General features: G+C 37.5%; 3 protein-coding genes across 8 annotated transcripts; 1 reads left to right on the forward strand and 2 right to left on the reverse strand.

Moving 5' to 3' along the window:
* Positions 1 to 7: 7 nt before the first annotated feature.
* Positions 8 to 2136, reverse strand: LOC114151004 (ferric-chelate reductase 1-like). Its single transcript, XM_028027880.1, has 6 exons — positions 1985 to 2136; positions 1498 to 1693; positions 572 to 720; positions 354 to 445; positions 72 to 261; positions 8 to 19 (listed from the first exon to the last, which is right to left on the reverse strand). Exons 1-6 carry the CDS (start codon positions 1985 to 1987, stop codon positions 8 to 10), a joined length of 642 nt encoding a protein of 213 aa, XP_027883681.1. The 5' UTR covers positions 1988 to 2136.
* A 2592-nt stretch (positions 2137 to 4728) lies between these two features.
* Positions 4729 to 6517, reverse strand: xcr1a.1 (chemokine (C motif) receptor 1a, duplicate 1). Its single transcript, XM_028026657.1, has 2 exons — positions 6301 to 6517; positions 4729 to 6208 (listed from the first exon to the last, which is right to left on the reverse strand). Exon 2 carries the CDS (start codon positions 6189 to 6191, stop codon positions 5175 to 5177), a length of 1017 nt encoding a protein of 338 aa, XP_027882458.1. The 5' UTR covers positions 6192 to 6208; positions 6301 to 6517; the 3' UTR covers positions 4729 to 5174.
* Positions 6518 to 6698: 181 nt separating this feature from the next.
* Positions 6699 to 27537, forward strand: fyco1a (FYVE and coiled-coil domain autophagy adaptor 1a). Of its 6 annotated transcripts, none has more exons than XM_028026610.1 (18): positions 6699 to 6816; positions 8883 to 8977; positions 9611 to 9717; positions 9929 to 10054; positions 10247 to 10353; positions 10742 to 10885; positions 11152 to 11245; positions 11342 to 13846; positions 15637 to 15729; positions 16310 to 16428; positions 16509 to 16676; positions 17925 to 18077; positions 18211 to 18440; positions 19567 to 19720; positions 24468 to 24554; positions 24648 to 24858; positions 25498 to 25607; positions 26108 to 27537. In XM_028026610.1, the coding sequence occupies exons 2-18, from the start codon at positions 8929 to 8931 to the stop codon at positions 26181 to 26183; spliced, it is 4533 nt and encodes a 1510-aa protein (XP_027882411.1). In that variant the 5' UTR covers positions 6699 to 6816; positions 8883 to 8928; the 3' UTR covers positions 26184 to 27537. The 6 variants fall into 6 exon arrangements, with proteins under 6 accessions (XP_027882411.1, XP_027882410.1, XP_027882414.1 ...); XM_028026609.1 differs by having other exon boundaries at positions 6709 to 6816; positions 8880 to 8977; XM_028026611.1 differs by lacking the exon at positions 6699 to 6816 and adding an exon at positions 8354 to 8526 and having other exon boundaries at positions 8880 to 8977.
* The last annotated feature ends 138 nt before the right edge of the window (positions 27538 to 27675 follow it).

Consider the following 27675-nt stretch of genomic DNA (forward strand, 5'->3'; position numbering starts at 1 on the left):
GCTCCAGTTATTGTTGCTGCTGCAGTTGTTATTGCTGCAGTTGTTGTTGTTGCTGACATGGTTGTTGCTGCCCCAGTTGTTGTTGCTGCTGCAGTTGTCATTGCTGCAATTGTTGTTGTTGCTGCAGTTGTTGCTTCAGTTGTTGTTGCTGGAGTTGTTGTTGTTGCAGTTATTGTCTCTGGTTTTGGAGTGCTTGTGGGTCTGAGTACTGCTACATTCACACGTTCCCAGTACTTTGAGTATGATTCACTGAAAGTAGCTCTGTAGGACGCAACATGAGATAATAACGGACTTTTGATGTTGATACTGTAAATTGTACAATTGTGTACATCATTTTCAGGTATAAAAGTTACCTGAATATGATGTCTTGCTCGTCTCCGTCTGCGGTCCAGTTAACTTTGACTAATGTTTTGCGCAGATTGAGTGCATTACTCACAGCTGAGTCCTGAAAAGAGCAACAAACACTAAAGAGAAAACATAATCTGAAACTCATTCCCTCCAGTATGACAGAGAATATGTGAAAGATGAATGAGGTTATTAGGTGTGATCACTTTAAACTGGCTGAGCTTACCTGTGAATTGCCACATTTCAGGAGCCTCGACTGGCTAGAGTCAAGCATGATAAATTTCCCAAGTGGGGGACCGTCACCATTTAAACTCGGGTTACGAGCTTCCAGCATGAATCCCTTAAATGTGAAACTGTTCTTGCTCTTGAGGGAAACTGTGAATTAAGATTTATCATGAAGTAACTCTAAAGAAAGTTGGTGAATATGTGATTTCACAATGACTTGCAAGAGTATTCATAGTCCTTAAAATTGTGCACATTTTGTCAAATAAAAATGACAACCTGCCATTAGTATTACTAAGAATGTATATCTTAGATCAGTCTAAAGTAGATCATGCACTACTGTGTTGTGGAAGAAAAGCTGTTGTTTTCAAGATTTTACCTGGAAATCTGAAAAGTGCGACGTGCATTTATCTATCTATTATCTATTGCCTTCTCTTTAAAACTTTAAATACAGTCCAATGCAACCAACCAGTTTCTGAAGGGACAATTAATAGTCTGGTCTGTACTGTATGTTTTGAGATTTTAGAAGGTTGAAGTGCAAAACTGGTAAAGCCAGATCTTCCAAGAACCCTTAAAATGATTGTACTCAATATAATTGCACACCACAATTGTATGCATTTTATTTATAGAAAAACAAATAAATTAAACAGTTCTTCTTCCAATCCACAATTCTGTACTACCTGGTGTTGGTGATCAGTTAAAATTTCAATTAAATGCCTTGAAGTTTGTGGTTGGAAATTTATGTAAGGTGAAGGCAAAAAGTTAAAATACAGTATGAGTGAGTTAAGTTAAGTTTATTAGTATAGCACATTGCAGCAGTTCAAAGTGCTTTACATGATAAAAAATAATATGACAGCAAGCTGCCATATGTTTATATCTAAAGCAAAGGTTTCATAAACCTTGCAGAACACATGAAGCCATTTTGTTTACCTGTGATTGGGTCTCCAACGTTACTGCTGAGCTGGTAACTAACCATGAAGGGGGGTTCAGATGTCTGAGGAAGACTCTCTGCCCCACCACGACCATGATGAGGTCTCATTGACTCACACACCTCTGGGAAGTTTCCTTCTGAATACCCATGCAGCTTGGAGATGAAGGTAAGGCCAATAAAAATCCATGACCACATCTAGAAAATGTAAAGTTGTTCAAATATAACACACTTCTAATTCACAGATTGCTCAACTAACATTGATTCACAGAGAAGTGTAATCAATTACTTTTAAGTTTATCCCAATGTTTATGGATACAAATTAATTTTTAGATTTTAAAGGAGGCAAACATTTAATAAGTATCATCTCTCTCGTTCCAATAAAATAACATTATAATCGTCTTAATAAGATAATAACTATCTTATTAATATGTAAAATATTTATATACATTTTTAAACTTCAGTGAAATAAATAAAAAAAAATCATACCATTTTTAATAAAAGTTGAAGAAATTTAAAGGATATCTTAGGGGAAAAAAAACAAATCCTTCATCCGTGGCAGTCAACTGAGCTCTGTGTGTGCTGTGCAACAACACACTGGTAAAGGAAGTCTGAACAAACCACTGAACCCGCCCTAAGCAACACTTACTGTAACTGTAACTTACTGTATCTAATGATAAGTTAAGTCAGTTTGAGATATCAAACTGACAAAAAATAAGTTTTGTTCCTTGTTTGGTTTGGAACAAACAAGGATTATGGGAATTCTTTTCTCGTGTGGGTACAAAGTCCATTTCATTTTGGTATGTGTGCCAAATAAACAACTTAGGAATGTATCTTTGATGTCAGTCTTAGTTTAAAAGACAAAACCCAGCAAATTAAAATTTTGGTCACTTTGTTAAGAATTTATGATTCGCTATTGTCACGTCAAGATGATTCAAGTAAAAGAAAAGCGAATAAAAATGAATCATAATCTTTTGTGTTAAGTACCTTCACAACAAACCCCATCTACAAATTTCCTCTTCCATTGAAATCCTTTTAAATATATAGACCACTAAAATTATTTGACAGGTCACATTAACTGTGAACATTGTCATAGTTTATTGCTATGATGACATGAACAGTTAAAGGGAAATGCGTGGATGCAATGCTTTTATCCACCAGAAGATGGCACCCAGGCCATAAAAACACTGCTGCAAATTTACTAAGTGATTGAAATTGGCTCCAAACTTGACCTCACTCTTTTCACAGACATTGCTCCCACAGTCGTAGTTGAAGTTTAAAGAGGAATCCATAGTTCGTGAAGTGGCACCTGCAACAGAATATTTAACTCTGTATTTATTAGTTTAGCACAACCCCTCTTTTCAGCAACATTATAGCATCAATAAAAACAAACTAATTTGCCAAGCTTAGAAAGAGAGATTTGACACAAATCTTTCACAGATTTCATCATCTTAGTAACAGTCACATCCATAAATAAAGCTGGAAAAGTTCTTCAAATGTTTTTTTTTTTTTAAAGAGACAGCTCTAGTATTTACATTTAGAGCCAAATTACAACTCCTGTTTTATAGCCACTGCTTTTTGATAAGTTCAAAAACAACTTACTTTCCTAATTATGGGACTGGTACTGATATGATACTTTGACTATACTTTCGGTTTATCACAGCATTTTTTCTGGTGTGGTTATCTTTTTAGATCATTTCAGTAAACTCTCATATATGGATTTAATTAGCTCTGTACTGAAACAGGAAACCTCTATTTCCTGTTTAAATAAGTTATGCACAGCACTCTCTTTTCTCTTTGTGAAGTTTCATTAGTTTGACAGAACTGATTTTCACCAGGCATCCATGTTTTTTTTTTTTTTGTCTACCAATTCATCTTGTAAAACAACACAGAGAAAAACAGTTGACCTTGCTGTTTTGGACATTTATAAATGTTTTTATCTTGATCATACTAATTCATTAAAATCTAACCTTCAACTTATTATTTACTGCTCTAATAACAGGATCCACTCGAAAACATGTTTCCATTAATATTCAAATATGTGGATGCAACGCTTTGAGCCAGCAGAAGATGGCATTGTTTAAACATAAAAGAGATGTGCAGTTTTTTTCTGTTTGCAGCAAGTAGAGAGAATCTTTGCTCTGAGTCATAAGAGTAAATGTAAAATTTCTTTACATGAAAAATGTTAAATTATTAATCCTTTTTAATATGTTATATAAAAGAAGAACTTTTATTACATTGAAAGATTCACATGACTTTACAAATATAAATTACAGTGTAAAATTAAGTCAAATACAAAACAATTAAACTGCTGCATAGCAGCTCATACAGAAATGAACTTATTTTTCAAATAATTTGGAAGAAAAGAAACATTTACAGACTGTAAAATAGAAAACTGCAGTCTTTACCAGTCTTCAGACAAACTTACTAAAAAGGCAAAGTACAATATTGATTGAAATTTAATACTAAGAGCATCATTGTTACCATTAAAGTAGTCTGAATATTTCAGTTAGTTAGTGATGTCCTTTGGAGTCACGTCGTCTACTGATGTCGATCGAAAGTCACAGCAAAATGCTGTCTGTCAAAATATTTTAGAGCATGCCTCAGTTTCCTCTGCTCACAGGCTTTATGGAGATGATTTTTCCATTAGGAATCGGATGTTGACCACAGTGACAGAAGAACCAATGTCTGCTTTGATATCACTGTGCATGATTAACCAGCAAACTGGTCTAAGCTTAACTCCAAAGGGAATTAATGAAATATTGTCAGAAGGAAGACGACAGGAAGCAGACCAAATCATGCAAACAAACTGATTTCTGTCAAAGCAACCTGGGCTTTTTTGCACACCTCAGCAGTACTTCAGATTGATTGCCTCCAGGTCAACCCTTTAAGTCCACATTGAGTCCGACTTGAGAACGCACGGAATCAAGTGCCCTACTCTTAACAGAAGGATCAGTCTGTCAGGAGTTTCTGAGCCACTTTTTCTCCCCAGTGTGCCCTTGCATCTGGTAGATTGATCCACACGAGACAAGATTCTGCATTCTTATTTCCTGATCATGAACTGGACTCAGGTGGCTGAACATTCGATGCAGCAGTGACTTTAAATGATTTCTGAACGTCATACCAACAAATGCATAGAAGACAGGGTTCAAGCAGCAGTGAGAGAACATACCAAGTTGACAAAATTATCCTTTACCTTGATTTAAGCTAAAAGCTTAAATCAAGCTTTGATTTAAGCTAAAAGCTTAATTCAAGGTAAAGGATAATTTACATTTTTATTCTAAAATGAGAAACAGTGGGACAAACTCAGTATTTTTACAAGCCTGCAGATATTAATTGCTTGGTTGAGTAATGCAATACATACATATTTGTTATCAGTTCCTGTTTTCCCTCTTTTGACTGTTATGTAAAGGATTTGATTTATTTAAGACAGCACTTCAAATCTATTCAAGACCTGCACTATATCAAATAAAGCAATAAGACCCCCATGTTGTCCAACATGCATTAGTCATGAAAAACTTCAGACAGCTGAAAAGGTTGTTTCAAAAGGTCGACTATGGAGCACTTTCTCTTAACATGACAGACCATATAGCTTAAAAACAATCTACTTATTTTTAAATCATAAACATGGAAACATAAAACAATCTAATCTAATATTGAAGGATGAATATATTTGCATCTAGTACATTGTGCCACGTGATACAAGATTCTGCATTCTCATTTCCTGATCATGAACTGGACTCGGGCGGCTGAACATTCGATGCAGCAGTGACTTTAAATGATTTCTGAACGTCACACCAACAAATGCATAGAAGACAGGGTTCAAGCAGCAATGAGAGAAAGCAATCAGTCGAGAAATGTAAAAGGCATAGTCAAGCTGGATACTAATATCACAATCATTAAATGGCTGAACGTCACTGTGATGTAAAACTCTCAAAAAGATCACCATGTTGTAAGGCACCCAGCCTATGAAAAAGACGGCCACAATGCAAAAAACTAATTTTATTGCCCTGTTCTTTGTGCGGGACTTTGTTCTGGTGATCCTCTTTAAAATCTGAATGTAACAGAAACCAATCACTGCAAATGCAACCAAGAAGAAAACATTCTGCTGGGACATACCAATGATTTTCCATTGCATGTCTTTATATTCACAGCCCAAGGAGTGTGTACCATTGTGATGGACTGAGACGAGAGCAGTTTGTAGCAAGGATGGCATGGCTGCTCCAATGCTGATCATCCACATGAGGACAGACAGAAAAAAGCCAGTCCCAAGTTTTAGAGAACTCATGTCAGAGAGCGGGTGGACCACAACCAAATACCTGTAGATGGTCATGATGGTCAGAAAGAGGACGCTACTGTAAAACCCAGTGAAAAAGACAAAATGCACAATCTTGCAGGCAGTCTCTGAAAACACCCATCCCCAGACGTCGTAGATGGCCCAGAAGGGGAGACCAATAGTGAAGACAAGGTCAGAGACGGCAAGGTTGGCAATGAAGATGTTGGTCAGAGATTTCATGTTTTCATACAAAGCCAAAATGACAAGGACGAGGATGTTTCCTGTGAGACTCAGAGTGATGACGATAGAAAAGAAAATTGGAATGGCGATGGATCCAAATTTAACCACTTCACTTTTGTCACAGACTTCATCCTCATAGTCCTGGTCATATTCATAAGTAAAGTTTAATAAGGATTCCATAGCTGGTTTGGTCGAACCTGCAAAATAAATTTAATATTGAATTTATTGATATAATAAAATCTCTTTTAATACCTACACTGTATTTACTTTGGCGAGCAGAATAACTTACCTTGTTCCTCATGAGATGCTGGATGTAACACTGAATGTTCAGAAGCAGCTAATAAATAGTAAACAGTTGCTTCTACTTCTTCTTTCTGTTTCAGGTGTGGTGGCTTGGTCCAAATGCGCTCCAATTGAATTTTGTTTTAATTTTTAAAAACATCTGTTGATATTTTAAATATATCAACAGAGTTCAAATAGATAATTTAGGAGATAATAACATGAAATAATAAGAAATATTTAATTTCCCTTCAAAAAAATCTATAGGTAAATTTGACCTCTTTCTTCATAAAAAAAAAGAAGTGGGGCGTTCAATGATGCGTCATTGATCACATGACCGCAGTGTTTACAGTGATACATCAACCAAACCTTCCCTTTCCACGTCCCGCCCAAATGCCCCAGGTGATTGGCCAGAAGGCTTCATGACGCTTTCCCATTGGGTAGTTAGTGCTATCAATCACATGACTCCTAACAAGTTTGGCTGTGCAGAGTTCATCGTTATGGGCTTAACTCATATCTAAAAGAAGTATGTATTTTTTTAAGAACTGTTCTGTTTTTATTTGTTTATAAACCGTTTAGAAAGATGTCAATTGATCCAAACAGTAACTTTGTGTTGATGTCATGGTTATTAGTGCGGGCGTTTCGATTTATTTGGCTTTGCGTGTTAAAACCTTTGTGTAAGTACTCTTGGGAGAGCTGTAAAAGTTATTTTATGTGCGTTTTTCCCCCTCTTTGATTTCAGAGTGACCCTTCTAGAGCTGTAAAACCATTACTACCTGTGTTACATTTTAGCTTAATTCGCATTACCTTAAGTTAGCTGTTTGGAGAACAATTTTGTTGAACGTTTGAGTTGTGCTAGCTTTCTGTGTCAAAACAACATTTTCAATACACAACACATTATTTGTGTTGTTTTATCATGCCAGCTATAAGGACATGTGTCCGTATTTTGTTATATTTGTAAGAGATATGTTTTTTTGAGGAATTTTCTCTCATCAGAGTGTTTACTCTGCTTCTGTCTTGTCATTTTTCTCAGAGGAGTGTTCAAACACTAGTGGCAGGACAAGCTAAGACTTAAATTATGCGAACTTCAATTTTAGGTAAAATTATGTTACATGTCCCATGTTCTGACTTTATTGAATTTAAAGAAATGTAAACACAATGTCTCAATTTCACTGGCAGGGACACTTGTTTTGTATTTTCTGTTGTCCTCATGATGATATTCTATTTCTTGTAAAAATTGGAGAAATGAACCTGTAATAATAGGTGAGAATGTCAAAACGTTGAAATATTTTTAGTTTCAGACATAATTTTGAACATTGGTGGTCGGTATTCTCAATCAAGTGACAGGTGAAGTGAATAACGCTGATTATATGTTAGTTGGTGGGATAGTAAAGATGTTTGTTCTCACAATTTATGTGTTAGAAGTAGGAAAGTGAATAAAAAATACAGATTTGGGCAATTTCAATGGCTATAGAACTGGATCTTGGCATCTATGATTATTCAGCTCTTGTGAGGTGTTCCTAGTCTACACATTGGTCAGTATCCATCTAAAGTGGATGAAGAAATTAAAAGTGGTTCAGAGTGAAGGTGGCCTGCATGACCAGATTCAGCAGAAAAATGACTGTAGCTGAACTAGCTGGAGATCTTAATGCTGGTTCAGGTTTTGTTAGAAAGACGTAGAATACATAATGAATCATAGTTTGTTGCTTACAGGGCTGTGTAGCCACTGTCAGGATGCTGCCTGGAGTCCACTGCTGACAGGGCACTACAGTGTTTATGGTTACATAATCAGGAGAACTGCAAAAGGTGGTACAGATGGATGAGTAAAAGTTTAGTTTTTTTACATGATGTGTAGGTGGCCAGGTGTGTATGTCGCTAACAGGAGGAATAGATAATACCAGAATGCACTAAGGAAGGAAGACAGTTTGATGTTTTGGACTGTCTTCTGCTTGGTAATCTTGAGTCATACCATCTTTATAGAAGTTACTTTCACATGTAACACTTACTGAAACATTATGGCAGACAACTGTCAACTATTTCTTGATTGCTGTGCCCTCTTCCAGTAGAATAAAATGGCCATGAAGTTATCCTGCTGACTTGGCATCAAAATTCCCCAGATGTCAATCCAGTTGAGCGTTAGCAGTGGGATGTACTGGACAAACATGTCTGATCTGTTGAAGCCCCATATTGCACCTTTCAGGACTTAAAAGATTTGCTGCTAATAACACGTTGCAAGGTACTACAATAAACTATCAGGCTGGTGGTCATAATTTTATGTCCTGGCAGTGTGCACTATGCATTCTGATGTTTTTCCAAATGATCACTTAGTGAATGGGGAAAATGCAGTGACTAACATTTCATTTATTTGAACTATTTAGCATAAAGTCATGCAGCTATACCCTCTGTTATTCGGTATTATGACATGTATGACGTTTTACATAATTACTAGTCCAGAAATAGTTTTCTTCCTAGAACTGGATTATGTTCTAATCATCTAACCATGAATTATGGTTTATCTATCTTATGTCCATGCAAGAGCACGGTGGAAGCAATTATGACAATCATACTTATTGTGATTCTCTGACTCAGCAGACTGGATATGACTTGGTGACTTGCTCAAAGAGCAACAAGAGGGGCCATGGCGGTCGGAGAGAGCCAGCTTCAGAGGATTATCCGAGATCTACATGGTACGTCACCTTTATGTTTGCGTGTGTGTGTTTTCTAGCATTTCTTGTAAGGCTCGTATTTCCAACAAATACTACACCGTGAGGACCCTTTGCTCCTTATGGAGCATGAAGTTCAGGCCCTGTAAAAGGTTTTGGGGTTACGGATTAGGTTTAAGACTAAGGTGTGAAACAAGTTTAGTTTACATTTAGGGATAGGCATGTAATGGTTAAGGGTGGTTTAGTTTCTGGGTTAGGCTATAGAAATAAATGGAAGTCAAAGCAAAGACCTTGTAAAGATAGGAAGATGTAATGTGTGTGTGTGTTCTCATTTATGGGCTGCATGTGGTTGTCGACTAAAACGAGAAGGAAGAAGAATTAGTGGGGTGACCTTTCTGAACTACAGCTATATACCCACACACATGCTTTGAAATTTAAGAAAGCGACCATCCGAGTCCTTATTTGTATAGTTAGCCTATTCTGGAAGCTTCTATCAGCATGCAGCTAGAACGAGAGCGTGTGCCAAGGATGCACTCACCTCGGGTTTCTTTCCAGTTTTTGAGGTAGATGCAAGGCAAGTTTATTAAGGGTACAGTTTTGTATGTAAACTGTCGGTCCATTTTCTTCTCTTCTGATATATCTGTATGCGAACTTCAGATGCTGTTGCAGAGCTTGCAAAGGAATACAAAGAAAGTGGGGAGCCAATCACAGATGACAGCGTCAATCTGCACAAATTCTCCTACAAATTGGAGTATCTGCTACAGGTGGGATTTTGCATTTATTGGTACAACGGTTAATCAATGGAAATTGCATAATTTATTTCTAAAAATTAGATAACTATTAAAAGAACATAAAAAAATGTTTGACATAGTTTTCACAGTGTTAAGATAGATGTCAGGATTTTCTTATCTATTTGTTATCTATTATCTATTGAAAAAGTAGAATTTGAGCATCTTTTTCACATTGTTTTTTCAGTTTGACCAAAAGGAGAAAACAACTTTTCTGGGCACCAAGAAGGACTACTGGGATTACTTCAGTGACTGCGTGGCTAAGATCAAAGGAGCAAATGATGGCATCCGTTTTGTCAAATCCATTTCAGAGGTGCATCTGTTGTTTATAATTCTGACATTATTTTAGTTCATTAAATATACGCGATCATAACATAGCCATGTGTTTAAGATTTATTTTCATGTAGCTTTAATTTGTTGCTCTTTTATGTTTTGCAAAGAAATGTTATGTTATTTTTATTTAAGTGATGGTTATGTATAAAATTATTCCTGTTTCCTTCTGTAGCTGAAGACATCTCTGGGAAAGGGACGAGCATTTATCCGCTACTCCCTCGTTCATCAGCGATTGGCTGACACCCTGCAGCAGTGCCTGATGAACCAGAGAGTCACCAGGTAGAACAACCACTGAAACTTCAGTTTTTGGTTTTACATATAGTGATGTAACGATGCACACATCAATATTCAGTATTTCATGATTTTTACTTATAATGAGACTAAATGCTGTAAACCACATTTTGCTCCCTCCTACTTCAGTGATGGGAGTAAATGTAAATGTTTCAGACTTATCTCAAATTTAGTTTATTGTACATTAAAATATAAGGCGACTTTTTCTTTTTTCTATTTCTGGTTAATTTCTGTACAAGCTGCCTCAATCCAAGTCTTCATAATGAACTTAAATGTGGCTAATCATCTCAAGTGAAGATCTTGAGACTACAGATACAACATTAGTTTTCTGTCGATCCACTCTGTCCCATCATTCAGTCCTTAAATCTCTCCACAGTGACTGGTACTATGCAAGGAGCCCCTTCTTGAAGTCTCACCTTAGTTCTGACATAATTAATCATCTGTACGAGCTCAACGAGGTCCAGTTTGATGTGGCTTCCAGAGGTCATGACCTCGATGCTTCTTGGCCAACATTTGCAAGGTATTAAAGCAGACAAAACTTGAAATCACAATACAAATCACACGGCATGCCTTAAAATCAATGCACTGAGTTTTTTTGTGGCGCCGTTTTACCAGTATTTACCATTAACAAAGTTTGAGAGAGAAATTTAAGTTAGAACATTTTAATTAAAATACTTATTGTCTTTTAAATAAAGCTGATCTCATGAAGACAAACTAGAAACAAACAACAAAACTGCAGTAGTAATATTTTACTGTAAAAGGCTTCCTTATTTTCCAAAACAACAGGAGGACAGTGGGAAGTGCAAATTCGCCTGGCCACATGTGGAAAGCACCAAGTCGTAGTTCCAGTATTAATAGTCTGGCCAGTTCCTATTCCCAGGTAATTAATATTTACAACTAATAATAATCTCACATGAAATCTATTTAAATATATTAATTGCTGCCTCTCTTATTTTCAACCATTTCAACCATGTAGCAAGCGCCTGAGTGTGCCTCCAGCCCAGACTATGGGCAAAGTTTGCTGAATGATCTGAATGATTCACTGCCTGCCTGCATGGAGGATAGCAACACAGTTGAAAACCTTCGCCTGGAGCTGGATCAGTCAGAACTAAAGCAGAGAGATCTCCTTGATAAGGTTCAGCAGCTTGGCCAGGAGTCTGGCGAGTTGAAAGGAGTGATTGAAGAGCTTCAGAGACAGCTTGATGTGTCGCTCGCTGCTCAAGAAGGACACCAGGGCTTACAGGAAGAACTCAGAGCCCTGCAGGGGCGAGATGTTGTCCTAACCAGACAGGTGGAAGCACTCAGGGCTGAGGAAAAAGCTAAGGAAACTCAGCTTGTCTCGCTTCAGGAAAAGCTGGCAGCTGCTGAGCAAAAGAACATGGAGCTTATGGCTAAGTTGGATGGGTTTCTAGATGAGAAAGGCCAGCAGGCTGCCAGTCATTTTGATTCAGCACTTAAGATTCATGAGTTGTTGGACAAATTGAAAGAGGCAGAGAAAGTGAAGATGGAGGCTGAAGCTAAGATGGTGGAAAACAGGAGGCAGGTAGAAAGACTGGAGGAAGAGGTACGAGTTAATGAGATGAAGTCCAAGGAGAATGAAAGAAAACTTGAGGCATTGGTTACATCTTTGTCTGAGGAGAAGGCCAAGTTGAATGCAAAAGTGGAGGAACAGTTCAGTACTCTGGAAAAGCTCCAGGGGGACCTGGCATTGAGAGAAAAGGATGCAAACAATCTACAAAGACAGTTGCAGGACATCCAACAATCTCTAAAGGAGAAAGAGCAAGAGTTAGAGGAGGTGAAGAAGGGGGCAAAGCAAGAAATCGAAGAAATGCAGAAGAATGTTGACGACTTGAAAGAGTCTTTAGACGGAAAAGTGGCTGAAATTACTGTGCAGCTTACAAACCGAGAAGCAGAATTAATCTCCAGCAGTGAGACACTACAGAAGCTTGAAGCCAAGAACCAAATACTGACCACAGAAAGGGACGAACTGACCACTAGCCTCAATCAGCACAAGACTAAGATCAATGAACAGGCTGCCAAGATAGAAGACTACCAGTCGCAGTGTGCCAGTTTACAGGAATTAAAAGAGAAGCTGCAGGCCACAGTGAGTAGAAACGAGGAGCAGCAAAATGAGATGACAGAGGACAGAGCAGCACTACAAGCTGAACTAGCAGCTCTAAGAGCTTCAGAGAAACAGCTCAGAGACCAGGTGGACGATGCCAAGATGACAGTGGATGAAAAAGAGAAAGTGCTACGTGAGAAGAACCGCAGTCTGGATGAGAGTCTGCAGCGGGTCACAATGGCTTCTAAACAATCAGAGATGACTTCAAAGCGGCTGGAGCAAGAGAACCAGACTCTGAGAGAGGAGCTGGATGATTTGAAAGCAACTCTTAGTCGAATAGAGACGAACTTGAAGAACGGCCGCACTCAGATTGAAGAACACAAAAAAAACCTAGAGGCTTCAAACACCAAATTAGTCAGTCTGCAAGAACAGCTCAGCGCGAAAGAAGAGCAGCTGGAGAATAAAGAAAAAGAAGTGGTTGAGTTGATGTCAACATTACAGGAGTTGGAGGCTAAGGAGAAGGAGAATGAGATGGCCAAAGCCAACGCAGAAACAACTTGTGCCAAACAGGCTGAACTAATTGAAAGGATAACATCCGAGAAACAGGCAATAGAGACGTCACAGCTAGAGAGGAGCTCAGTCCAAGCAAAGGAGAACCAGGAAGTTACTGTCAAGCTAACTGTAGTTGAAGGCCAGTTGGAGGTTAGCATGAAAGAGGTCTCTAGACTCCAGGCAAAGATTCTGGACCTGAAGGTGCAAGTACAGAGATCTGAGGAGGAAAAGCTGAAATCTCATGCACAGCTGGAGGTTACAGTGGCCCAAAGAGACGAGCTGAGGTCTCTTACTGAGCAGCTTAAATCCCAAGCAGAGGAACTCAACCAGAAGCACATAGCCGAACTCCTGGAGTGTAAAAAGAAAGAGGAGGTTCTGGCTCAACAGCGCGATCGAGAAGCAGCTGCCCATGCTGAACTAGCCGTTTCTTCCTCTGCCGTCCGAGAAGAGCTGGCTGCTCTCAAAGCCGAAAACAACAAGCTGGCTTTAGAGAACACAGAGATCCGTGAGGGTTTGCACAGAGCAAATACTGAGATGGCAGAGCTGGGGATGTCCATCTGCAAGCTGAATGCGGAAAGGGAAGAAGCCAGCGAACACTTGGCAGGGGATGCTGCTAAGATCGAAGAGTTGGAGAAGGAGGTGGAGCGGATCGAGGAGTGCATGAATAACCTGCGGCAGGAGAACAACAGTTTACGAGAGGAGCTGACGCAGAAGGAATCCCTTCCTAGGGCCATTACAGAGCTCCAGGGAGAGCTGGAAAAAGCCAAGAACCAAGTGCACAGCATAAAGGAATGCTGCCAAGAGGAGATGGATGCTGTGAAGTTTCAAATGAGCTCTGAGACCATGAGTCATCAGGCTCAAATAAAGGTGAGTTTAACCCGTTAAGAGTTTAACTTGTCAGATTACATCAGAGCTGGCTGAGTTCAGGGACAGAAATGAACTTTGTATAGATTTGATAATAGCTAGAATATGTTCTTGTGTTCTTTACTAGTCAAAAACCTAAGCACCACTACCCAGTTAGTTTAAAGAAGTATGTTCATTACGTCACACAGTGAAACTGGGTATCTACATATCAGTGAATCCTCTGAAGAATAATAAATCAAGTATAAATCATACACACACTAAAAAGAAATTTCATGTCGATACTTTGTATGTTTTGAGTACACATGCCTTCCTTATTCTAACAGCATGTACATATAAAGACTAATATGTCAGAAACAACTTTAAATGATTTTTACAGACATCTTACTTTGACTAGACCCAGGGGTTCGTAACACTGAGCCATTTTTACAACAAATTTTGTGTAGTCAAAAACGTAATCATCGCTACCTAAGGACGTAAAGCTGCAGAATGTTACTTTTATTTTTTTTAAAAAGTTTGTTTTTTGTACATATTTGTTAAAATTGTCACTTTGTTGTGAAAATATGTGTAAAATATTTGTCAGATAATCTTTGAAATTAGCTTATTTTTACAATATCTATGATAGGAAAATTTAGATATCTAAAGAACAACCATTTTTTAACTTTTAAAATAAAAAGAAATCACTAAGTGTTTAAATTATTTTGAACAAGCATGTAGTCTGCAACATCACAAAAAGAATATTTCTTACACTTTTAGTGTTTTCTGGAGAAATATGAAATTTAGGATAAATCTGTTCTTTAGCATTCTTGTCCAATGTTATCAAGAGCAATCTGCAATCTAGTTGCAGATTCCCACACTAGACCTTTGTAAAACATGAACATGATTTGATAAAAGCCATTTTGTTGTAACTGGCTGAATGTTGGAGCTAAACCTCAGCCTCATCTGAACCAGGCACCTTCTTCCACATTTCCGCTGAAAGCAGGCTGCTTTCTGGTTTTTGCCCAACACTGGCTTAAGTCTTGCTACTTTTCCTCTTTTCTTACCCAAGCTTTGGATGATTGCGGCTCCTACAGAGTTAACGTTGGTTTCTTCTCTACCTAATTTTTCCCTGCCTGCTCTGTCATTTTCAGTCATGTCTCAGCAGATTTAGAGTTGTAACAAACTTTTTTTCTGTTTTTGCATGCAGGATTAAATACTTGTCTAAGGTTCCATGTTAACTTTGGATGAAAGACACCATGTTGATTCTTTGTCATTTAGAGCAATTTCTGTATTGCTCTAAATATTTCTCATTTCTCATCAGGTTCTCCTGTGCTTTGTGTTTAGTTCTAATTATCTTTGGATTCTAAGCATGATAGATTGTTTTTAATTAGTGGAAGTGTTTTGAATTGTTAATAGCCCTTTCTCAGTTATAGCCTTTGGAGAAAGTAAGATTAATTATTTAATCCTCTTTTCTGGTAAATTCACAGCAGTAGTTAGCTTAGATGAGAGAAATTACCTCTCTTTATCTTTGCCTTTGTGTTGCATCTTCTTTGAACGAGAAATTAAGTTGGACAAAATGCTCCACAAAGGCTTTGGGAGATCATTATAAAATAAGTAAATGCATAAATAAATTTATTTATTTATAAATTTTCACTTAGTTAATAAATGTCAGTTCTGTTAAGCCAGGTAGGAAGGCATAATGCATATAGGTCAACGGAAACAAACGTAAAATGCTTTTCATTTGACTTTTGGAGGAATTGCTGTCTCATAGCAATACACTTTTAGATTTCAAGTCTTTTGCTTCTTTTTTATTGCAGGCTGTGACTGAAAATCTGGAGAAGGTTTCAGCACAGCTGGAGGAGGAACAGAAGAACGTGTCCAGTTTGGAGGCAGAAGTGTCTGAACTCAAGGTTTCCATATTTTTTAGAAGTGAAAATAAATCTAGAATATGTTTATTTGTGGTTACTTTGTGAATGATTTTTATGTCTCATACCATCAGTGATTGCTTTAGTAGACATACACACATATGGCATATAATATCTAACAGCTTTGATTATTTACTGGCTGCTCAACAGGAACGGTATATGATTATAGGCAAGTTAGCGGAATGTTGGTGTGTTTCTTTTTTAAATTTTTTTCCAAAGGTAATGAGACGTCTTGATTATGTTAGCATTTTATCTTCCTTTGATTGCAGAATGTTGGATGGATGCAAGATTTCTGTAGCCCTAATCAAGTGATTGGGCTCAGTGAGATGATAATTCATCATGTTCGTCTGAGGTTTACCAGGCTTATAGACTTATGTTATAGAGTTGAACTTCTAAAGGATAATTATCTAAGCTTACAGTGATGTTAACGTTCTTATGGCTTCTCGCAGCTAGGAAAACGCTGAAAACTTTTCTGCTTTATTCATGTAAGCACAAAACCCTTACTTAGATTAAGCTAGGTGTCTCATCATTGTTTTCTGTTTATTTTGCATAACGTGTACGAAAGGCTGCGAATGAGAAATACTTGCAGCTAATTGGTGAGAAAGATGCTTACATCACGCAAGCAGAGGCCACCATCCGTGACAACGAAGGCAAAATTCAGCAACTCAGCAGCTCTACGGCCAGGTGCGGCTGTTTTCCCCCCTCAATGGGTGTAAATATATGCTTTCATGATAAAATTATAACTAACTTTCTTGTTTCTCCAGCATTGAAGAGGCACATTTGTCTATGCAAACTCTGTGTGAGGAGCTGAAGCAGAAATTTGAAGCAACAGAGGCTGAGAAACAAAGTCAGTATCTGACAATGTCGGCAGAGATTGAAGACCTCAACAGCACAAAGATCAACCTGGAAGAGAGGCTCATTGAGCTAATTAAGTAAGACTTTTCTCTTTAACCGTTCTGGAAATAATTGCCGTGTTTGATTGATCTTTTTCTGTTGCCTGGTTACACCGTTTGTCCAAAGTGGTTCATCCGTTTAGAGCAAAGGATCTCCAACTCCAGTTCTCAACAGCCACTGTCCTGCTGCTCTTCCTGCATCGTGGCACAATACTAGAGTGAAGATTTATCTTTATTACTCTATGCAAGTTGACAAGATGAGATTAAGTCCTGTTTTATTATATTATATATATATTTTTTTTTTTAAAAATGGGACACAATACGTATTAATGAACTCTGGCATGCGAATACATGAGATTATTACCAAATTGCTAATTTCTGTCTCTAGTCCTGTTGGCAAGTTAATGTTAAAACACAAAACAAGAATTAAAAACCACAAGATAACACTACAATAACCACCATAATATCCATACATGTTTATTTACATATGAACAATGTTGATATTTTTGGCTTTCCAAGAGCCAATTTTTAAGATGATTATTATATTGTCCAGATGTAGATCTAGGTGAGTTTAGTAGGTGAGTAGCTACTTTCTGGTTGCCATTTCTTGACTTTTCAAAACACACATCCGCTCACTTTATTTCCCTGTTCTCATGTCTTGGCCATATTAAAGAGAAGAATTTTACCAACTTTATTATTTCTGCTAATAAAATATGCAGGTGGTATGTCTGCTGCTTGCTTGAGTCATAATAGATTAGATCAGTGGTCTGTAATGTTCCTCAGGACACATCCGCTCTACTTATCAAAAGGGTGTTCAAATACTTTCCCTAGCTAGAAAAAATTCGGACACATATTAGGTGGAAAAACGCCAGACTACCCCTGACTACGACCTGAAACATCAGATTCATTACTGTTCATTTGTAAGCTGAATCTTGTTTATCTCCAAGGATGAGCTGGCTCTGAGAAGCAGAAAGTGTTGTAATGTTTTACTTATTGTGATTTGGTGAGAAAGACAGTGAGAGCTGAAGCACAGAGAAAAACAACGTTTCTTTTTACCAAGTTTTTTCTTTATTGAATCAAACAATAAATGCTAAATAGCATTTTGCATATGCAGACATTATTCAGCCATTTCTCCTCTTTATTCAGCTCTTGAATTCTTGAAAATGAGTTAACATTATTGAGCAAAGTGGAAAGTAATCTGTTTTTAAAGCTCTTGTTCTTTGCTTGTTTTTATATTATTGGTCTCTGAAAATTCATTTTGTCTTTTTTTTTGGTGAATTACTTCAGGGACAAAGATGCTCTGTGGCAGAAGTCTGATGCTCTGGAGTTTGAGCAAAAACTACGAGCCGAGGAGCGCTGGTGGTTGGTTGATAAAGAGGCCACACACTGCCTTGACTGCAATGACCAGTTCACCTGGTGGGTGCGCAGACATCACTGCAGGTGGGTTATAGATGAGCATCAGAGCTACTTTGCTGCTGAGTTCAGCTTTACACTGGACACAACATCACATGGCATGCCAAACAAAGTCCTTTTTTACAGGGGAAAAATTCTGGTCTTTGCTTCCTATTTCTAGAGTTTGTGGCCGCATCTTCTGCTACAGCTGCAGCAACAACTTCGTCTTGACGAAACACAGTGGGAAGAAGGAGCGCTGCTGCCGCGACTGCTACATGCAGCACAATGCGGTGGTGGAGAAGTTCGTAGAATCAGAGATGAGTTCTTCAGATGTGCTGCCGTCCCCAGCTAGAGCTGGACCTCAGCCTCCGCCTGAGCCTGCTCCCTACAAGTCGCCTTCCAGCGCAACAGGTAAGACACGCGTTCCAAAGAGAAACACTTCTCTGTATTTACTTATGAACGTCACAAATCTACAATGTTTAAATAGTTTTGTTTTTTGGTCACTGGTAACTCGGTCTGTCAGCTGGAAAGTTTTGGCAGAAGTGAAAGGACTGACTGATAGAGGAACAAGGATGGAAACCTAAGTCAACTTAGTACATAAAGAAGGAAGGAAGTGACATTTGGATTAATGCTTTTACTTTCTACCATTCAATTTACAAAAACCAAACACAGTAATTTAACATTGCATTAACGTTTGTGGTTGTATCTAATGTTAAAAAACAGGAAACATTATTTCAAATGTGTTCATTTAATATCTTCTGTGTAGTATCGCTGATTATAGGCAGAATAGTTATTTGTACAGGTGTGAGGGAAACAAACTCCAAAACAACTGAAACCCTAAGATGTAAATATGACAAAATATGCATTAAAATCTGCACAGATTCAGATGTTTTTGCATATTTTGATTTATTTTTAAAACACATAATTGACGACAGAAAAAATATGTATTTTTGACATGTACATATATTTTTGTTGTTTTTACTTCTGGTTGGTTATAGGTTATGTTTTACAGGTTCACAAATCTTTACTTTTACATGAATAGGAAATTTTAGGACTAAAGCCTTTATAAATATTATATATTTATATTTACACCTAGCAATTTGTCCATTTTTCACCAGAGAATGGCTGAATAAATATCAACAAAGAAAAGAAATAGTTCAGTTTTAGGATTGAGAAGATTTCCAAAAAGAACAAGTACAAAAGTGAAACATAAATGCCATTTTGTTGTTAAGGCCGTTAAAGCAGGTAAAGTGGAAGTAATCAAAGTCTTTTAGCAAGAAAAAAAACAAATATTTATTGTAATCCGATAAATGTCTCTGTTTGTAATGTTAATAATAGTACATGTATCTGTGTCTTTGTAGAAATTTGATCTTCTGTCCAAACTTTTGGCACGTTGGTGACAAACTGTAAACTGAACTACATGTTAATAAATTCAGTTTTAATGTTCTATTTACACAAGGTGACGACTTTTTTTTTTAAAAATCACTCTTTGCTCGGTTTATGCCTCACGCATGTCAAATTCATGACTTCTCCCCAGTTTCGGACACCGGTATCAAATCTGATGATGGAGGCTATGACATCATCACAGAAGAGGAGGTGAACGGCGTCTACGACAGTGACAGCAACTCTCAGACCACAGGAGGTTCGCTGGAGGGAGAGCAAGACCGCCAGCAACCAGGAGCTCGTGAAATGTGAGCGTAGCATCATTTCTATCAAATAGCAACAGGTAAAACTAGGGCTAGGAAATAAATCAATTACCATATATGTTGCAATAAATACATAATCAATATCAGTAGATAATATGTCTGATAGAATATTCAATAATTATATTGAATATGTCTGCTGCTTGCTTGAGTGCAGTTCTGCATTGAAACCAATGCAGAATAGTTCTGGGGGATGCATTCTGGGGGATGTAGGTAGAGGAAAGGCTTTAGCTACTCAGCCTCTCACAGCCAGCTAAGCAAGGCTGATGGCACGAACTATCTCACTCACTCTTTGGTAACCTAGCAACTACCTGTTGAACAACTTGTGGTTACCTAGCAACAGTCTGTTTCAGATTTCGCCACCATTTCTCATAACTGCTTAATTATAAAAAAAACAACGGTGTGGACTGAAATGAGGGCAACAGCTAATGAGGAAATTGTGGATAAAACACAAAATGTCACGTCACCAGTTTGGCAGTATTTCATATATTTAAAACAAAAGGAAAAATCAGTATCGACTAATATAAAATGTTTGTATTGTGATGCGCTTTTCAGCCATATTGCCCAGCTCTTGGTGAAGCTGCCAGATAGTTTGCCAACTATTGTTGCCCCTAATGCAGCTGCATTGAGGCCAGAGGTGTGTGAGGGTTTTTCAGATGCCTGTACCCCACTGAGGGATCATCAAGAGTTTTCATATAAAAATGCAGTATTGTTTTTTGCTGGCTGCCTTTTAGAAGCATGCTGTCTGTAGCACTGTGCAAGATAAAAGAAAAGTATCGGTTCAAAAATATGTCATTCAATTGCATGCATCATAATTATTAACTTTAATTAGGTTTAATGGAGAGTTTGACATTCAGGCAAGAAAGCAAATTGATTAAACAGTGATGGTTGGTAGATGCATGTGACAAAGCAACTTCTTCTCAGTATTTAACCAGACAGAAGCAAGCATATTTCAAAAGAGGGCAGCAAATGAGAAACGGGAGGAACGTAGCTTAAAATTATATTGAGAGAGCTCTTATGGTGCAGGTTGGTCATTTGTTTTAGCCTTGGTACTAATGGCTGCTCTTTCAGTGAGAAGGTTCAGTTTATCTGAACCTTCAGATCAGATTTGGTCACATACAGCCTGTGGTCTTTTAGCATGCTTTCCTAAATAGTGTAATTGAACATCTGACAAGCACAGCATGTAGTTGTTCCGATTTCAGCTGCAGAGCTTCTCCTCTTTTCACTGGTCTGCTTCTGTAATTTGGTCTTTATATCTTAACTGCGGATTTTTAGAGCTGCAATTTAATTACCGTACTGTTTGAAGTGTCTTTTGTTTTGTTTTTGTCTTTTACCGGGGATCAGCTTTTTATCTTTAAGCCTCTATGCAGAAGTAAGCTGAAACAAGGTGTGTGGTGGTAGAAAGATTTGTTGTGTGTTAAGGGAATAGTTTTGCCTCACACACCGACGAAGAAAAGCGATTCTCGGGCATCAGAGAAATTTGCAGTCATGTATTGTTAATTGTGGAACAAATGCATCTATGCAAATTTCTATAATGGGATAAAAGTTAATATAAAAATTGTGATTTATTGTGATGACAATAAACACTAATTGATGAGTGTTTGAAAATCCCCAAACTGAAAGTATAGCTGAAATTGAGGATTTTGCTGTTTATTGTTTTTTTTGAACAAGATTTAAAACTTGCTAAAAAAAAAATGTTAGGCAAGTCGTTTTCTTACAAGCTGCAAGGAAAATTATTCTATGGCCTAATCTAAATATGGCACAAAATTAAGAGAGAGAGATGTAACCAAAATCAGCACCACTTTTGTGATCCGTCAACTTTTTTATCACCGCACAGCTGCTAAAGAAGGCATAGAGCATACAATCCGCCTTTAGTCATGTGGGAACTGTTTCAACTCTTACTTTACGAGTTTTTGTTGGCGTGAGGTTCTGGCAGACATCTGTCGGCCTGGGTGGTGGGGAAGTATCGGCACTAATTATTGTGCAGCTCCAGCACCGTTCCTTCTGGCACTGAGGTTGGATGTCTGGATGGCCTCAATTATTGAACAAAATGGAACCGGATTGCTAGTACAAAGGGGAATGCACAATAAAGAAACTTACTAGGTCATGCTAAGCATGCATCCATGACTTGTAGAGAAAAATGTAGGGATTTTGCAGAAAGATAATAAAACGAAGTGTATCATGGGAACAAATAGTATCTGTAATGCAGTCAAACTTTTGATAAAACTGCTCGTTTAACTCTTTTCCTGCTCCTGTGAGAAACCTTTCAGTGTGGAGCCTATTGACCTGCTCAGCATACAAATTCACTTCCAGGTTAGATTAGATTTGACACGAGGATGTTTTTCTTTGTGCATCAGAGCTTTTATATGATTTAGTAATTGGGGTAAAGTTTTGAAAAACAAAAAATTTAATTAATCACCAGAAGAAAGTTCCAATATTATTAAAACAACATCATAATATTACTTTGTTTTTGAGATATTGTGACTTTATTCTTGAATTATCTTGACTTTATTTTTGTACTTCATTCTTATAATTTTATGACTTTATTCTCATATTTTTATTTTTTTATTTATTTGTTCTTAGTTTATCCCTAATACTCTGTTGTACTTTTAAGCTTCATAAATGTATATTAAATATTTCACATTAGCCATAACTGTACTATGACTCATGTTGATTCCATATCCAAGCATCGGTCTATAAGTACAAGCCTGTAAGCACTTCAGTTATTAAAATACTGCATTCACATTCAAAGTTTGTCCAAATTTCCAGCACTCATTTAGATGAACTATTAATTTAGTTACTTCAAAGCTGACTGACTCTCTGAGTGAAAGAATTTACTAACAACCATAATAAAACAATTTCCTCAGTCTCGTTTAATTGAAACTTTCACACTTGCCGTCAGCCGCTCAGATGAAAATCTCAACCTAGCAAGGCCGTGAGCTCTGCATGTTTAAGATCCCAGACTGCTTCCTGCGTGGATAAGTTTGCTTTGACGTGATTTATGATCCTATGAGGCCATTTAAATAAAAAAGTGTGAAACATTGGCATAAAATCTCAGACAACTGGCTCGAGTTAATGTGACCTAACCAGCAGAATTATACTTTGCAAAATAATACATCATCGAGCCAGGTCTCAGTTGGCTATCTGCCACTTTTGGGCCCGGTGCTGACCCAGTATGCCACGGGACAGGGCTGAGTGGTGCAGATAAAACACGGCGCAGTTGGTTGGTTTTTCAATCTGTTTGTTTGTTGCTTCCTAGTCTGGGTCAGATGAAGCCCACAGAGAGATACTGCAGCATTAATCATCTCCAAGAAGGTGGCTTTTAATTAGTGTTATCAACAATACATCCTCTGTTTTATCAGGCTGAATCAAAACAAGCAGACTGTTCTCCATCACTGCCGTTTGCTCTCCTGTTGGAAGCAAGACGTCAGCCAGCTTGTTGCTTGTTTGATTATGAGAAGCCTGTGGAGAACATTAGGGATCTCGAGGGGTTTTTTAATATGCTTTCCTCTTTCTGCGTCTGTAGTGTTACATTGTAATTGAGAATCTTCTCTCTCGTTTTCACTTTATAAATAAAAATAGACTGAATTTCAGGAAACGAGAAATACTCGGTTGCAGTTGTTCGCTTGTTTCATGTAGTAAACTTTTACAATAGGAACTTCTTTCTGTGGACGTATAGCTCATCTAACCATTACTAAACATTTATGGAACAAAGATGTGCTGTTGTTCTCCACTTTGTCCATGTAGAATTTTTATCACAATGTGCTTCCTGCTCTTGAAGTTACACAGTTATATTTTGTTCTGATAATAGGAAGTTTCAACAAGCACCCTGTGTTGTATCACTCTGCAGAGCTGTGAGGAACAAGTTGCAGAAATGAGAAATGGTTTACTAATTTTTATACTTTAACATGTTCATACTTAACACTATTTTGAATTTGTTGCCTCTCAGGTTTTGCCTTTATAGAATAATTACAGTAGCACAATACATTGTTAGACATTTTAATGTTTCATTAGATTTTTTCTTTATCCAGGGAAGGATGACTAAGACAACCAGCAACTTCAGTGATTAAAACAAATTAAGTACACAAATCTGAATTCGTTATGGATTTTTGTTTGTCCACAAGAGATTAAAAATATATATGCCGGCTAAGATATACACACTGTTATTTTTTTAAATGTTCATTCGGCAGAAAGAGACCAATTATGGTGGGGGTGTGTATATATTGATATATTTGAGACTGTATGTACAACTTTGACACTGTCAGAATGAAAGAAAATCCACAATAATTCCTGTTGTGCACCAAGTTTTTGGTTTTGAAAAATCATAGCTTTGCTTAGTTATTTTTGTCACTCCATTTAAAAAAAATAGTTCAACAAAAGTTTTGCCTATGGTTAGGCAAAAAACAAACAAAAAAAAGGTTAGTTTATGTACATTTTTGAAAAGTGAAAATGAATAGAACACACCTGTCTGCAAGAATGAAAATAACTAAGCCTAAAAGTTATGTCTGTTATCTTTATGTTTAAATAAAACCTAAGTGGTCCAAAATATGCAAAAGTGTTCCAGCTGCTGATTAAGATGCACAGTCACTTATCTGTGGATTTATTGATTGTGCAATTTAAATTCATAGTCATGATGCTTATCCCTAAGTTATTTCTTTAAAACAGGCCGCTGATGGCAGCAGTGACTCCTGGCTGGACGATGTAATGTTTCTCTATTTCTGTCCTGTCTTGGCAGTGGCCCCGGAGAGGTGGCCCCTGACGACGACAGCGTCCCCACTGTCCAGGACTCGGAGATTAACCTCCTCAGATCAGGAGACGTCACGTGTGTATTAACGTTTGACATGCTTCACACTTGCACTTGAGTCATTGTGAAGTAACAATTTGTTAATTGGTCTTAAAATGTGAACTCTTGCAGACTCGCTGTCCCTCTCAGCGTCGAGGATATTTCCCAGTTTGGTGACGGCTCCAGGGAGCTCTTCATCAAGTCCAGCTGCTATAGTACCATTAACATAACCGTGGCAGATTGTGAGACAACTATCGGCTGGATGTTCTCCTCTGAGCCCAGGAGTATCTCTTTAGGTGTGGTTTACCGGGAGTCCAGTGACAGTGATGTGGAGCAGGCAAAGGTAGACGTGCCTATCGTGCGCTGCTTTATCTTAGTGGGTGGCGGATTTGAGGAACCGCTCGTTTTACTCTGGCATGAGCCGTTGAAAAGTGCAGCACAGACGTCTGAGCTGCGTTGACATCTCTTGGCGTCATTCACAGCAATCTTCTTCCAGCACAGAAAGAGCAATTGTCAAAGGCAGAGATGTTACATCATCTTTTAAGTGAATAAAACACTCTCTTCTATTGTTGGGGAGATTGAAAGGCAGCAAACTCACACAGGATCTTTGAAAAATGGAAGTTATTTACAGAAACTCCTGACTGAAAATGAGAGCACCTCCCACACAGACCGCAGTAATTTTTGCTTTCAGAGGCGTACAGATGGAGGTAAAGAGAGTCAGACTGATGTGGACAATATGCATAAAAATTTCAGATGGTTTTACAAAGTTTGTAATATTATTTCTCACTTTACCAAAGCCCCTAGCATCTCACTTGTTGGTAATATTTTCTGTGGTGTAACTTTATTATTTTTAGTAACTACATTTGTTACAAAATTTTCAAGATTTAGTTATTATTATCATGTTTTGTAGGAACATGTTTGGGAAAAGTATTTGCCCACAACTGAGATTTGTGATTGGGCGATGTTTCTGTTCCGCTCTCAGGTTCTGATTCCTCTGACTCGCTGCAATTCCCATAAAGAGAAAATTCAGGGACAAGTGAAAGCACGGCACCCTGGCCTCTACACACTCATCTTTGACAACTCCTTCTCCAGGTACGAAGCGGGTATCAACCCAAAAATATTTCTTACCGTGTAATTGGAACGAAACGTACGGTGACGTTTTATTAAATGTTTTTTTTTTGGCCTGATCAAGACGTAGCTCATGTGATATTTCCTCATCCACCTGTCCCTCTTTTTGCTGTTCCACTCTAATATTTAGTCCACAACTTACTGCCCATTTCTTGATGGGCTGATGTGAACCTTCTGTACTTGCTGCTGACTTCTTACATCGTGTAGTGTGACAGAAGTTGCTGTCATATTGTGACACTGTGTCCCAGGCTGAGCTCACATCTGATATGACCAAAACATTTATGGTACTGGGTGAAGTTAACATTAGGGTTCGAACAAACTCCATAATTATGTCTGTGACGGTTAAACAGAAATGGTGTTTTGTTTTCTGACCTCACACCAAGCTGTCATGTAGATGAGATGCCTCACTTTTCATACCACAGCAGCTAATTATCTTTTAAACAACAACCACTTTTTTCCATCAGGTTTATCTCCAAGAAAGTTTTTTACCATCTGACCATGGAGAAGCCCGTAATCTATGATGGAAGTGATGGACCCTGAAGCTTTGTGACTCTCACAGAGGTGAACCTGCTGCTTCTGTGGCAACTGAAGGGAAACTGACAAGATATCAATGCAGTGACTTCATTTTATTTTCTTTTTGCAATATACACCAAGTATCTTCATAACTTTTTATTCTTGAATTATTTGTTGTTGTTTTTTTTGTTGTTTTAAGGGTGGGCCTAATAAGTCTTCCAAAAAAAAAACCCCGCTGAATAACTTTAAAAAAATATCTATGCAAGATTTTGAATGTTTTTCTTCATTTTATTCACCAAGTAAAACATAATCTTTAGTTCGTTTAGGTATTGCTGTATTTTGTCTTTTATGGGATAAAAGACAGTTATTTGTCTTTTATCCCATATTTTTAACACTAGTAGCTTAAAATTAGATCTAAATAAATGCACAGGAAAATTTTAGCACATCGATTTCCAGAAGGTAGACATTTTTATTGATAAATGAACCTTTTGTAATCAAAATGCACGAACCAGCACAAGTTCATACAATGGTTGTGATTTGATGTTGAAACAGTTTGTTTGGATGTTACATTTGCACTCCGTCACAGTGGGATTGAGGTGTGATGAGGGTTTGGAAAAAGCACAGTTTTGTTGCTTCACAACAAACCACAAAGCTTGCACTCTTTTTATGATTGTTATACATTTGTTCTCCAGTATCCCTTTTATAGGGCCTCATAAACTTCAGATTTTATGACGTTTATGAGGTCATTAAAGTAACTTTCCTGTGACTCTCAGCTAAAAAGTTCCTATACCTTCAAAGTGCCTCTTAATCATCACTGCCATGGCTTTGTGTTTTTAATTTTTATGTTTAAACATGACTCAAGCTTTTAAGCTGTATCCATCTGTCAAATTACTTTCTGCTTTTCATTTATAATGTCTCTGTTATTTCTGTCAGTTAAAACTTGTTTTTTCCTCTTCAGACTTTGAGCGATGCAAAATTATTTTAATTTGTTTGAGCAGACTGTTAAGGAAGACAATCACTTTTTTTGCACAACCCCACTCTACCTAATGAACCAAGTTTGCAAACAGCTGTTTGAATCACAGTGATTTTTGTTTTTGTTTATTTGTAAGGGTTGTGAAGTGGTGTAAAATCCTATGCAAAGCCTCAACTACCTAAAAATCTTTTTTTTTTCTTCAAAATTTTCAATTTGTTAAGATTTAGATTTTCTTTATCAGTAACTTGCAGATATGATTTTTCAAATGTTCCTTTGTAAGTCTATTTTCAAAGCAATACAATTTTGCTTAAATAATTTTAACAGCCGTGTGCGAGATGCAAACAACTGTTAAAAAAATAAAATGTGTGATTATTGTCATTGTGTCTTTAATTAAATAATTTAAACGTGCTATATTCTATGTTTTGATTGTTGTGATTTGTCTAATAGTTTGATATACACCAAAAAGCTTTTTTATAGAGATTCATTTGCCACATAATTTTCTAGATAAATATACAGTGCCTTGCAAAAGTATTCATATCTCTTCAT

This window comes from Xiphophorus couchianus, chromosome 9 (genome assembly GCF_001444195.1).
Source record: "Xiphophorus couchianus chromosome 9, X_couchianus-1.0, whole genome shotgun sequence".
NCBI lineage: Eukaryota > Metazoa > Chordata > Actinopteri > Cyprinodontiformes > Poeciliidae > Xiphophorus > Xiphophorus couchianus.